This window comes from Trachurus japonicus, chromosome 11, assembly GCF_045865225.1.
Source record: "Trachurus japonicus isolate A0001 chromosome 11, Traja_1.0".
Classification (NCBI taxonomy): domain Eukaryota; kingdom Metazoa; phylum Chordata; class Actinopteri; order Carangiformes; family Carangidae; genus Trachurus; species Trachurus japonicus.
In genome coordinates this window covers 8,300,053-8,315,159 of record NC_140917.1, presented here as the reverse complement: position 1 = coordinate 8,315,159, position 15,107 = coordinate 8,300,053, and the positions used below count along the sequence as shown (strand labels likewise).

The 15,107-nt window shown below is 38.8% G+C and overlaps 1 protein-coding gene across 1 annotated transcript; it reads right to left on the bottom strand.

Annotated features, from left to right (window-relative positions):
• Positions 1-895: 895 nt before the first annotated feature.
• On the bottom strand, positions 896-11,443 carry LOC146978127 (vesicle-associated membrane protein 1-like). Its single transcript, XM_085790849.1, has 5 exons — positions 11,332-11,443; positions 8,881-8,992; positions 8,018-8,176; positions 5,201-5,252; positions 896-1,403 (listed from the first exon to the last, which is right to left on the bottom strand). Coding segments are annotated over exons 1-5 (342 nt in total). The 5' UTR covers positions 11,334-11,443; the 3' UTR covers positions 896-1,386.
• Between the last annotated feature and the right edge of the window lie 3,664 nt (positions 11,444-15,107).

The window sequence follows — 15,107 nt, the reverse complement described above, 5'->3', positions numbered from 1 at the left end:
GACTATCATAGATGTTAAAATTTACAGATGTCCCTTAACGCCTCACATTGAGACTGTATCAATTCAATAGATACTACCATTTACAGACCTACCCTAAACGCCTCACACGGAGACTATCTATAGATGCTACAAGTTACAGATGTCCCATTAACACCTCGTGCCTCACATGGAGTCTATGATTTACAGATGTCCCTTAACACCTCACATGGAGATGATAGACATTGCTACCATTTACAGATCTACCCTAAACATCTACAAGTTACAGAAGTCCCATAAACCCCTCACATGGAGACTATGGAGACTCTCTCAATAGATGCTACAATTTACAACTGTCCCTTAACACCTCACACTAAGACTTTCTGTAGATAGGCTACTACAATTTACAGATGTCCCCTAAACTCCTCACATGAAGACTAGCTACTGATAGATTGTACAATTTACAGATGTTCCTTGAATGCCTACAGAGACACAGCATCAGTTGTGGAGGGGGTTTATAGTTGTCACTGTGAAATGTGCCAATGTGAGGGGCCATCTGGGGCCCCCCTTCTCAACATGTGGGCCCCAAACCTCATGAAGCCTTTGTTTCAGGGCCGGCACAAGCTTTCATGGGGCCTATAGGCAGATTTTTTACTTGAAAGGCCCCCATTGCCACCACTACTGCCTCAGTGCCATCACACCTGACCATCTGCACACCCCCTCTGTAAATCTTACACTTATCACTTTAATTCTCCTGTAGGAATTAATTAAACCATTTGTTAGTTAACATGTTGGCATATGTTAAATATCATATATCTATAGCCTATATTGCACTGAAAAAACAATAAAATGATCAACAATAAATAATTTTAATCTCTCCTCGAGTGGGCTCCCAGTTCATGATTTGTTAATGTGGGATTATATGAGCTGATACTAAACATTGTGTTTGTGAACAAACCTGGGTCGGTGGATTTTACAGCTGACATTTACTCGGCCACCAGAGGGAGGCGACGTTTGTTACTGAGCACAATACAAGAGGCAGAAAGAGAGAGAGAGAGAGAAAAGGTCATTTAACGTTAAGTCTCACAATGTAAACTGTCCTGACGCAGTAAGCTCCACCCGTCTGGTGGCTCCCGGTGACGTGAAACAAACTGACACATCACATCACATCCAGCTGCTGCTGCTGCTCAGCTCAAGTGAAACCTGCCGGCACAGACTTTTCCCACCGGGAGAGGAGGACAGTGGAGGCACCGCAGCACATCACAGACCATGCAGGAGGGATGGTGAGGAAGAGGAGGATGAAGAGCAGGAGGAGCGCTGAGAAGAGTTTGGATTTGGATTTGGCTTCGGCGGTGTCGGCAAAGACTCGTCGTCATCCTGTGACCTGTGTGTCCATCCCTGAAGACCAGCTCAGTAGAAGAAGTACACTGAGGAAGAGGAGGAGGAAGAGGGACAAAGATGCGTTCGAGGTCATGAAAAAGAAAGAATGGCATTTCTACATTACACCAACAAGGTTTAACTTTAAAACCAGAGTAAATCCTGGTTTAAGAAATCCTGATTAACCTAATTATGATCAAATTTAAACCTCGGTTTAATATTTATCTAATCCAAGATTACGTTAAAACCTGTTCCAACAACATAAAATTAAGAGAGATTGAATTTAGCACAGTTTACTTTTGTCATTTAAAAAACCTTTAAACTCGGGTTCAAACTGGGATCTTAGACCGTTGAGGATGTTTAACATTTACAACTTGTTTTTACTGTGTTTTTCAGATGAATCAACCAAAATCAAGTTCCTCAAGGAAAACTGAGAGACAGATTCAACCCATGTGAGTTTTATGATCCAGATAACAGTTCACACAGGAAACTGTTTAAGAGATAAACAACAAAGGAGGAAAATATGCATCAGAGTTTGGGTTTAATTTCAAACCTGATTTTACTAAATTCTGAGTCAAGTCAATCTTGGATTAAATTAAATGTCAGTGGTTTAATCCCGCCACTGTGCTGTGATCAGTGATGGGAATAACGGCGTTAAAATAAACGGCGTTACTAACGGCGTTATTTTTTTCAGTAACGAGTAATCTAACTAATTACTATTTCCACCGTTACAACGCCGTTACCGTTACCGACAATTAAATGAGGCGCGTTACAAACTACTCAGTGAAGCCGTTGTCCTCCGACTTGGCTCATCTCAGCCACAGAAGCTGCTAAACTGTTTTTCTTTTTCCTCCCCCCAATTCCAATCCGTTCCCTAAAGACTCAAGCCCTGAACCCTCACTGACTAAAGTGACGTCAGCTCTAAGTGACAGAGTGTGAGAGTCTGTGAGGGTCCAGATGCTGTAAACATGAATGGAACAGCACTTACCCACTCTCACGACACGTTACCTTGACAACAAAATGTTTTTAACTCCACCCTTGGACCGATAAATTTACTGTACTTTCAATACGCACAAGGTGTGCGAGGGGGGCGGACTCAAAACAAAATATTCCTGGATCAGATCTGATCAAATCATCATCAATAATCACAAACTGCACGTTAACACTGACAGTAAACTTCTTCTTTTCTTTTTATTTATTCCTTCTTTTTGGCTCCTGTCCTTTAACAATAAAGAGACTGGCGGAGCTCTCTCTGACTACTTGTGTTAATTTCTTCTTTTTTTAACACTTGCGTTCCGACGGCATCCCATGTGTTATGGTTTGACTTCACAACGCTATGAACTGTGGGTAATTCCCCTACCCAAAGTCAGCATCGGTGCTGACTTACGGTAAGGGGGCAGTAAGGGCTCATTCCCTGACTCACTGACTTGATGATCTGACAATGGAACAGCCCTCACACACTCACGGACTTCCCGTGAACGCGCCTCTAAGTCAGTGAGTCCGTGAGGGGTCGGATTGGAATTGGGCCCTCCTCTCCTTTGGTGAGGGGAGGGAGGAGGAGGGAGGGACGAGACAACCACATAAGTGATGCTGATTGGTTGAGGCAGAGTAAGGTTTCATGCTAAGCCAATCAGAGGCAGTGTTCAGTTTGTACACAAACCACACACGCACGCAGTTTAGCCTCACACACACAGACTAGCAGAGGGAAGCTGCAGAGATCGGAGGGAAAGTACAGACACTACTTTAATCTCCTTGAGGTAAAAGACAAGAACATGTGAGGTGTAGCTACATTATGTCCCGGAGCGAAGTGTTTGTCCTGAGCTTCTGCTCACCTGACTCTGTGCAGCTTCTTCATTAAATCCAAACAGTCCGACACAGCGACGCACTGCTCCTTTAAACTCTAAAGTCTCTGCAGCTCATCAGCCCGGAACTCTTCCAGAGCAGCTACAGCAGCATTGTGACCTCAACCATGGTTGATGAGAGCAGAAATGTTGTTGTTGTAGTGAAAATGGGCGAGCTCGTGAAGACACGAATTTACACAAAGTCAAAACGAGCGTTAAATCGCGTATCTCGCGTTCGGTCGCGCGTCACAACTCGAGCGAAAAAAAAGTGTTCCTGAAATAGACGAAGACGCGATGGTCCTGTCGCCCCAAAAGAATCGCGTGTATTGCGTCGCAAAAAAAAAAAAGTCGCGTATACCGCGTCTCGCGCCTAATCGCGTCTCGCGCCTAATCGCGTCTTTGCGTCACGGCCTTTTACACCGCGGACGTAACGAATAAACGGTGACGGTGTGAACGAACAACATAGAACAGGACCAGACGTGGCGTTGTTTCCTATTTTCACCGACAGCTCCACTCTCCCTTACTTACACTAACTACTGTTATTGTTGAGGCCAGAGAATTGTGGGATTTGTAGTTTTTGACTAATCACAGGTTGTGCTCTTTCTTTTTTGTGATTTTCCCGGTTCACACATGTTTTTTTTTTAGGGGCAAATGCGAGACTAAAATTATTTAAGACTTGAACACAATAATTCAACAAATTTAAGACATTTTAAGACCTAAAATTTAGATTTTCAAATTTTAGATTTTTTAAGACCCCGCGGATACCCTGTTATTTCATATAAAAGATTAAGTGCATACATATTTAATGATGCTGTGTATTATATATTATATATTTAAGACCATCTTTGAATTTTCTAATAAATGTAATACTTTTTAAGGCCTTAATTTTAGATACATGAATTTAAGACTTTTTAAGGATCCGCGGATACCCTGAGAAGTTGTGCGCTCGCAGCAGGACAGATAATCAGATGGATAATCGGTAAAGTTAATAATTTCACTTAATGTGGCCATGAATAAATTAATTTCGATGTTTCCTGTTATTGTTGCCCAAACGCAAATCTTGAATAGGTCTCCACTGTTTTCACATTTAAAAAGGTCTTTGTTGTCTTTGTACAGAGACAATATGAGATTTGCTTGTAGGCAGCCACAGCACTTAAAAAACCCACTGTAACCTATTTTCATAGGCACACCAGCCTCGCTTTCAATAAAACACACACTCGCATTCCATAATTGCGATCAGTGAAATATATGAAAACAATAAAATACAATTTAAAAATGCCCTTGGAAAGAAAAAGTAACGCAATAGTTACTTTCCCTGGTAACTAGTTACTATTATAGTGAAGTAGTGGAGTTACTAACTCAGTTACTTTTTGGAAGAAGTAATTAGTAACTATAACTAATTACTTTTTAAAAGTAACGTTCCCAACACTGGCTGTGATGAAGATCTTTATAAACTAAACATTGATCCTGTCTGTCTCAGGTCTTTAACATGGTTCAGATGTTTCGGTTTCAATGTAGATCTTGAGCTCTCAGGTGTTTAATGTTACGTAGTTTGGCCTGAAGGTGGCGCCAGAGGAAAATCAATAAAACATCATCACAAAACTGTGAATGTTGACAGGAAATATCAAGGACATCCAGACTTTAGATTTTAAAGACACATTTATGACTGAGTCCTTCCTTATCAGCTAATAAACATGTATTTATTTATTTAGCCATGAGAGTTGCAACCTCAAATTTCATTGTTTGCACAGCTCACAATCACAATAAAGGAATTTGACTGAATTGAGCTATAAAAGTCACTATTATGCAATATTTGTTTATTCATCATGATGTCTTCTACTTGATGTCTTCTACTTTATATAGTAATATCAACATTTACCTAACTGATTTCTAATGAATGCTAAATGGAGGAACTTAAAGCAAAACACAAAAGTTTTCCTGACCGTTGATAAAGTTTGTGTTGTGTGTGAATGTTTGTGTTTGTTTTCAGTGTTGCTGACACTTACTGAAGACGACGCCGACACATATAATACCTATAATGGCCATGATGATCATCATCTGTTGGGAAAACAAACAAATATCAGAACATTAGAACAAAGATGACAAATAAACTCATCACTCTAATAATACTTAATATTACTGCTACTAATACTAATAATACAGGAGATTAACAGGAAGTGTTACCAAACATTAGTTTCTGTTCATGTTGTTGTTGTTATATCAGGAACTGTGGAGTCGTCATGTGTCAGCGTTTTTATTTAGAATTATAATACTTTTCTCACTTTCTTTACTGAGATATGAAGATAAACCCAAAAATAAATCCACACGATGACACGAGCAGCAGGGCAGCTGACAGACAGAAAATCACATCACTTCTGATGGGGGGAGGGCGAGAGAGATTAACAAGAACAAGGGGATAGAGAGAGAGAGAGAGATTGGTTGTGGCCTGTTGTGTGTTTTTGTGCGACGAGAGAAACAAGAAGGAAGAGAAACCAGATGTTCGTGGACTGGCTGTGAGCTTGTGAAATGAATGAATGAATGTATATGTGTGTGTGTGTGTGTGTGTGTGTGGGGGGGGGGGTTACATCATGAGCCACAGCTGGCTCTCTAATCCCCCCCTGTCTCTGTAATCCAGATTCGGATTTCTCTCTGACTTCCTGGTCGCTGTCACTCAAACTCTCCTCTGATTTAATCCTCCTCCAGCTCCCTGAACGCCAGCTCCTGATTGGACGACACGAGTCCGCTCTGTCTGTTCCACGAGGGGCGGAGTCAGATGAAGCCGAAGCAGAGATAAAAATGGATTGGCAGCTGATGGATGGATGGATGGATGAACGGATGAAGGTGGAGGCTGAGAGGAGAATCCAGACCTGGCGCCTCTTTGCTTTATTGAGTTGTAGGTTTAACTGAACGTTTCCTGATCCAGTTTGTTTCGAAACATTTAAACTGAAACTATTGAAAATCTAACAAAATTCTATACTCACTTTATTACGTATATATGGGCTCAACCTATATGTCGATATATGAACATATTCCTGTTTCTAATAGTATCATGTATAATTTTAACATCATATATAGAAATTCAATATATATCGATATATTACTTTAGTGTGAGGGCCTGCTGGAAGTTCCCATCAGATGATGGTCACGAAGGGATGGACATGGTCAGTAAATAATTCTCAGGTCGGTTGAGGCCCAAAGTGGCAAAGAAAATGTCCCTCAGACCTCCATCACCAGAACCTGAACTGTTGATACAAGGATGGATCCATGTTTTAATGATGTTTATGTCAAGTTTTGACCAAATCCTTCAGAATGGACCAGACGAGAAGCTGTCCGCTTCATCCTCAGGTTTCTGGTTCTCTATTCTATTCTCTATTGTGGTAGTCCATCTATCTCAAGGTTGAACATGTTCAAATTTGAATATGTTGGACCTCCAAGGTTGAACATGTTGGACATCCAAAGTTGGACAAGTTGGACCTCCAAAGTTGGACAAGTTGGACATCCATGGTTGAACATGTTGGACCTCCAAGGTTGAACATGTTGGATCTCTATGGTTGAACATGTTGGACCTCCATGGTTGAACATGTTGGACCTCCAAGGTTGAACATGTTGGATCTCTATGGTTGAACATGTTGGACCTCCAAGGTTGAACATGTTGGACCTCCATGGTTGAACATGTTGGACCTCCAAGGTTGAGCATTTTGGACCTCCAAGGTTGAACATGTTGGACCTCCATGGTTGAACATGTTGGACCTCCAAGGTTGAGCATGTTGGACCTCCAAGGTTGAACATGTTGGACCTCTAAGGTTGAACATGTTGGACCTCCAAGGTTGAACATGTTGGACCTCTAAGGTTGAACATGTTGGACCTCCAAGGTTGAACATGTTGGACCTCCATGGTTGAACATGTTGGACATCCAAAGTTGAACAAGTTGGACCTCCAAAGTTAAACATGTTGGACCTCCAAGGTTGAACATGTTGGACCTCCAAGGTTGAACATGTTGGACATCCAAAGTTAAACATGTTGGACCTCCAGGGTTGAGCATGTTGGACCTCCATTGTTGAACATATTAGACCTCCAAGGTTGAACATGTTGGACATCCAAAGTTAAACATGTTGGACCTCCAAGGTTGAACATGTTGGACCTCCATTGTTCAACCTATTAGACCTCCAAGGTTGAACATGTTGGACATCCAAAGTTGGACAAGTTGGACCTCCAAGGTTGAACATGTTGGACATCCAAAGTTGGACAAGTTGGACATCCAAGGTTGAACATGTTGGACATCCAAAGTTGCACAAGTTGGACCTCCAAGGTTGAACATGTTGGACCTCCAAGGTTGAACATGTTGGACCTCCAAGGTTGAACATGTTGGACCTCCAAGGTTAAACATGTTGTACATCCAAAGTTGCACAAGTTGGACCTCCATGGTTGAACATGTTGGACCTCCAAGGTTGAACATGTTGGACCTCCAAGGTTGAACAAGAAGTGTGAAGCTTTTCTGCACCACAGCTGTAGACAGTGGTTACCTGAGTGACCACAGCCAGTCCGTCCATTCTTCTTTGACGTCCTTCAACTGCTGCTCATCGGACACTTTTTGTTGTTGACTCTATTCTGAGTTAAACCTCCAGAGACGGTTGTGAGTTAAATCCCAGATGAGTCGCTGTGATCACATCCTGAAGGTCCTGACCTGTATCTGCTGCCACGTGATTGGATGCTGATTGGATCATTGCATGAATAAGCAGGTGGACAGGTGTTTTCTGTGTCTAGTAGGCTACTGCCGCCTGAGTGAGACTGATGCATGATGGGAAACACACAGTGACACCCACCTTGCAGTTTTTCCACCAGTATTTGTTCTTGAGTTTGGCGGCGCTGCTCTCGAACTGCGAGGCTCCGGCCTGCAGGGCGTCAGCCCGGTCGTCCAGCTCCGACAGCTTCTGGTCCCTCTCCAGGACTTTGTCCACGTTCACGCGCATGATGTCCACCACCTGAGGGACGGAGACGTGTTTAAGTCTTTCTACTGGGAAACACATTTAGTTTCAAGACAAATCTAGACTGACACCGTCCCTCCTTTTCCTTTTTATTCCTCTTTGAATTAATGACATTTAAATTTACGCTTTTCCAATTAAACTTTGAGTTCTTTAACCATACTTTACATTTTACATGCCACAATCATGTCATACTTGGCTTTTATTTAACAAATATATAGTAATTTACATGCAAAAGTTAAAAAGAAAGCTGAACTCAAACTTCTGCCTCATATTTTACTCAATTTTCTATACTCTTTAAAGCTCTCTTAATGTGACTTGAATTTTATTTCTATATATGCTTTTGTCTATTCTGTTAATCAACAACTTAACATCATATTTTCATGTATTTGTCATTTTAGTTTCAAATTTTCTTTTTTGACTTTCCCTTTCCCTTTATTTTATTATTTAGGGTCTGTTTATTCTTCACAGAAAGGGAAAAACATCTGTTTAAATCACATCCATATTTGATGCAATTTTGTTTGTAATGTTTTTTATAGCACAAAACATCTGTTGTTATTTGTTTTCCCTTTTTGTTTATGTTGTTTCAGGCTGAACATTTTGTTTCCGTTGACTAAGAATTTAGTGAATTTGGACTTGAACTCCATTAACATTTGTCTTTTTTTTTGTCTCTACATCATGATTAGGTCTCATCTTGTCCTCACCTCGTCCACCTGCGCCTGTGTCTGCTGCAGTCGTCTGTTGCTGGTCAGGTTGGGGGCCGGGGCCGCGGGCCCCTCGCCATCAGCTCCTGGAGTACCTGCGTCAGGAGTCGACCTGCAGGTGTGGCCAAAATAAAGAAATAGAAGCAGCGCACAATCACGAAATTAGACTTAATTAAAACTTAAAGTTAACAAATATTAGCAAAACTTTATGTCACTGATCACACAAGACAGAGTAATATAAAGTTTGTAATGATTTAACAGAGGAATAAAACAATTCGTAGTGTATTTATTGACTATTTTGAAACTAAAAGTTATTTACTTTACTTACTGAAGTAAAGTTTCAGATACAGGACTTTTCATATTGTAGTTTTAGTAGTAGTTTTGATGTAGTATAGTACTGCTGTTTTTGCCTTACTATTACTTGGACTCATACTTGTACTGTAACAGAGTATCCCTACAATCATGTGATGCTGTAATTTTCACGTTATATCATATATCAATAAGTAAATAATAAATAACACTACTCAAGTAACATTTTAAATGTAGGACTTAACAAAATAAAAGTCAATAAAACCTAAAACAAATCATCAAGTTGTATTAATGAAGTATACTACTGCTAATATTGCTTTACTTAAGTATTTATTTACTTTTATTCAAACAAAGATTTAAATTCTAACATCTGCAACATTTCCTAAACTTTTAAGTTTACAAAAAGTAAGTAAATAAAATTTGAGTATTAGCAGTAGCATCAGTATAGTATTGTTGATTTTATTGTATTAAGAGTATTTCTATACTGTTGCTTCTGGTATATTATTTAGTACTTATTTTCCTTTACTCAAGGTAATTTTAAGTTCTTGTCATTTCACATTAGTAGTATTAATATATTGTAGTCTTGTGCTACTTCTACTTTGTCACTGTGCTGTTGCTGCTGTTACTTCAGTGAAACGTCTGAGTACTTTGTGATTTGGCAGCGAACTAATGAAATAGAAACAGTCGGAGCAGCATGAATTATAAAAGCCAAACTCTAATTCAATAATAGAAACATGACTCATCTGAGTTTTGGCCTCTGCCCATACAATCAAAGTATCAGAGACAGAGAAACTGAGAGTGAGTGAGTGAGAGAGAGAGAGAGAGAGAGTGAGAGCTCAACCACACAAACACACAATCCAGCAACATGTAACTTCACCTACACACACACACACACATACTGTACACACACACACACACACACACACACACACACACACACACACACACACACACACAGGTGAAGTGATGCACAATGTAGGAAGCAGCAGTTTGTGTCACTGCCAGAGATGGACAGAGTACTCGACCCCAGTACTACTTCAGTAAGAGTACAAATACTACTGGTCAAAATTTTGTAAAAGTAGCTCAGTTGACATGTTACTCGAGTAAGAGTAAAAAAAGTACTTGCTTTTAAAGGTACTTAAGTGTCCAAAAGTACATGCTTTTACATGTACTTTAAGTACGAGTAAGAGTAAATTTCTTATTTTTCACATCAGTGAGTTACTATATTTTTTTCTAAATGAATTTAAGGAGCTTTTAACTCTTGTTTCTGAGAATGAACTCTTTGAAACCACCTACACTGATGTGCTGCTTTTAGGGGTTAGGGTTTCCTTCTTTGACAAACACAGCTTGTGTCCAATAGTATTTCAGCCTTCCTAGAAATTAACTTGAGTAAAAGTAAAAAATATTTGTCTTGGAAATGTATTCAAGTTAGAGTAATAAGTACCAAAGAAATCTAATATTTACTCCACTACTGTCCACCCCTGGTCACTGCCTGTGCTGCGAAACACACAGGGTTGATTTCCAGAGGTAAAATGGAGAGAGATTAGTGCAGCAGCAGCAGCAGCAGCAGCAGCAGCAGCAGCAGAGGCTCCGACACAGAGGACTGGATTTGACTGATGGAGATAAACATGCACGCAATAACACCCCCACCCCCACCCACCCCTCATCCAACCAGGAGAATAAATCAAATGAAATATCTTGTTCATCTTTGTGTCTTTTTATTTTAAAGGTATTTACGAAGCCTGTGAACTCAATACAGTGTGTATGTGTGATGTGGAAGTGTGCGTCCAGTTAGTGTAAAGTGGGGACAAACACTTCGATCAGTCGGTCGATCACAATATTGATGGATAGTTGTGATTCAGCCGGTGAGTCATGGTAACATTTCTGCAGTGTAACAGGCTATAGCTGCAGCCCAGAACACATCCACACCTTTCACAAGTTTAATCTTAGCAAAATAAAAACACATAAAACTAATTTATGGAAATATAAATTCATATCTAACATGAGTAGTTTACACACAGAGGCACTGGATGTTTCTATTTGAATTAAAAAAGAAACAAACTTCAATTCAGGGTTTTAAAAAAACAAATATTTAACAATTTCAGAGGTTTGCAAATAATTTAAAATGAATCAAGTACTCACATCTCAGCGGCAGGACGATGGAGATAATCTGAGTCCGAGAGAGAGTGAGGGAGGGTGAGAGAGATATAAAGGGAGAGAGAGGTGGAGAGAGAGTGAGAGAGACAGAGAGAGAGAGAAATAGAGAGACACTCTGGTTGAATATAAATGAAGGAGGATGACTCGAATCTTCTCTGTGTCTGGTCTTGATTCACTTTCCCTTTCAAACAAAACAAAAAAAATTACAACTGAAGCAGCTGCCCAGACTAAAAAAAAAAAAAATCATGTGCGTCACACACACACACACTGTTCCAGTCAGAGGCTCAGTCTAATACCTCGAACGGAAATCATTATTTGATTCAGGGTGTTGCTTAAAATAGCTCCTCACTCAGGCCACAGACACACTGTCGTCGGTCTGTAGGTGAAAGTTGTAGTAGTAGTAATAGTGTGTACGTTCAGTTGCTTTAAATATTAAATGAACAGCTTTGTTTTTCACCCAAAGTACTAGTATTTCATCTGAAGCTTCATTTATTCATTTATCACTTCTCCACCCCACACACAAACACACACACACACACACACACACACACACACACACACACACACACACTGATGATTCAGTATCTTCCACAAGAAACTACTGTATTCAATGCAATGTTATGCTACATTATATTGTGTTGCTCATACAATTTAATACATTGTGGTAGGTTGGCTATATGCTAAACTGGTTTGCTATTACGTGTTATATGTTCATATGTTTGTTTGTGTGTGTGTGTGTGTGTGTGTGTGTTATATGTTATATGTATGTTACTATGATATACTATGTAATATGTAGCCTGTTACTATGTTATATGTATGTTACTATATAGGTATGTTACTATGATATACTATGTTATACTGATGTAGATAGATAGATAGATAGATAGATAGATAGATAGATAGATAGATAGATAGATAGATAGATAGATAGATAGATAGATAGATAGATAGATAGATAGATAGATAGATAGATAGATAGATAGATAGATAGATACTCTATAAATCCAGTAGGGAAATTCAGGTGTCTCTCGCTCATCCAGACAATTAAAAACAATTAAAACGCAGACCAGTAGGCCTACATACAATAAGGGGACAATAACATAAAATAAAATAAAGAAAGAAACACAAATGAGGCAGTACAGTACACTACAATACAAGTGGAGCTATAGAATAAAATCACAGTATAAGTGCAATGTATGTTACTATGTTATACTATGTTACTATGTATGTTACTAGTTGTATTATGTTATGCATGTTACTGTGATATACTATGTTATATGTAGCCTGTTACTATGCTATAACTTATGTTACTATGTTATAGGCTACTATGTTATACTATTTATATTAGTAGGCTATGTTATACTATGTTATGTATGTTACTATATGTAATATGTTGCCTGTTACTATGTTATATGTATGTTACCATATAATAGGCTACAATGTTGTATGTTACTATGTTATACTATGTTATATGTATGTTACTAAGTTAAGTATCTGAATGTTATTTCCACTGTTTCCGTTAATGTTGTTGTTGTTGTTTTTTCCTCCCTACACTTTCTTTTTGTTTTTAATGTAATATCTTTATTTAAAATTCACACAGAACACAGTAGAAATGTAAACATAAAACATAATATAAACATATTTTACAACACCAGCAACAATCAAAAGGCACAATCTTGAGTATGATAAATTGTCTCTTGTAACTCTCAGGTTTGTTGATTATTGATTTATTATATTGTCCTAATTGATACAAATGAACACACCTCTGTCTGCACTGTGATTGGAGGGTTTATTGTAGCCTACAACTGTTATTGGCAACATCTTACAGTATAAATATCATTTTTGTTGGATTAATAATAATAAAATAACCCCGTGCAGTCCCAGAATGCATCGCTGCTGTGTTCGTTGTGTCACCATGAACACACAGCAGAGGGTTTATTGTCTGAGCTCAGTGTTTAACGTGCTGAAGCAGCAGCAGCAGCAGCAGCAGCAGCAGCAGCTCGTCTGTTTTCCCTCAGCAGCTCTTTCTTCTTGATCTTCTGCTGTTTCTGTGTCTGTTCCTCTTCATCGATTTTGCTGTGGAGTTTGTTTGTTTGTTTGTTTTGCTGCTCTGGACCTGAGTCCTGACTCATGGAGCCGTCTGAGGTTTTATATCGGATCATTACAGGTGGAAGAAAACTGAACTCTCACCAATGAAACTGATGATTGTAATGAGTTTATCTCATTAATCAAATGCCTCCAATAAATTTCAGGTTACATATTTTATCCACAATCAAATATAATATTCACCACCTGTGTAAATTCTTTAATAAAGTATTTTCTTAGATCACTGTGACCCTTGACCTTTCATTCTGGACTGTAAGTTCACGTTTGTACCAAATTTGCTCAAGTTGTTAATAGAAATTGCACTAACAGGGCCACATTTGTGTTTTGTGACGTCACTACGATCTTTGACCCCAAATCTCATTATTCATTCTTGAATCCAAGGAAACAAAGTTTGTGCCGGATTAGAAGAAGTTCCCTTGAGTTTTTATTGAGATATGGATAAAATAATTATTTCAGAGTACATGGGTTAATGCGTTTTACTATCAGTAAAATTCCAATAATTGATTAATTGGCCGATATTCCTCATGATATATAAACAAAGTTTTTTTTTTTTTTTACAGTGATCCCCAAATATTGTTCAAATACTTGTGATAAATATAGTATGTTTGAGGCTTTGACACTTTGTGCTTTGCAGTAAACTACTGGAAAATGTCAATTAAATTAATTTTAAAAAAAATGGTAGAAAAAGGTGAAAAGCCTTTAATGCAGTGGTTCTCAACCTTTTTTGGCTTGTGACCCCATTCTGACATCACAAACTTCTGGCGGCCCTGTAAATCAAGATGTGCCAGCTCATTTTTATATGCTGCATTTTATTTGAACACAATTTATATTCAATAAAGTGAAAGTACAGAATACAGTTGTTTAAGATTGTGTGTGGTGTTTTTAATCATAATTTTAAAAAGAATAATATAGTTTAACATATTTTTATCAGTATTTTCTTTTTTTTAATCAATTACTAGACATTTCAGGTGACCCCATTTGAATTTCAGGCGACCCCAAAGGTTGAAAAACACTGCTCTAATGAATAATGACACACTTTGTTTGTGGAGCAAACCTATAGAAATGAGAATGAACACAACACTAACTATTTTTTTCTCTCTAGTGGATCAACCAGTACAAGGACGTCATTTCTAAATTAAACTTAGTTTGTAGTTCACCTGCAGAGTTTAAAGACACAAAAAAGGTCTTTACATCAGTTAATTGGCCAACACAGAAGCTGATACTGATATGACAAAGACTATAATTAACTGGTCTGGTCCTACGTTTTACTGTGTGTTATTAACACTTAAGGATGTCAATATATGTATAATGCATGCTCTAAATAAAGCTAAAGGCAAATGTAATGTAGTAGGCAAGTAGTGCAAAGCAGAAAACCCATTGAACACAACATAAAGAACAGACGGAGACAACAGTGGCTCTTGAACGTCCTTTATTCGGTGCAGCTTCAGTGAACTGATCAGACGTCAGCTCAGGAGGAAACGAGTCAAAGACCTCATGAGATCAAACCTGTGAGGAAACAACCTGCCACACACACTCACACTCACAACAACAACAACACCAACACCTGTACAGTATTTCACTCATGCATTTAGTCGTTATTAGGAGTTATTAGTGCCTTGCTCGGGGACATGCTGACAGACCGAGCCTGTCTCAGA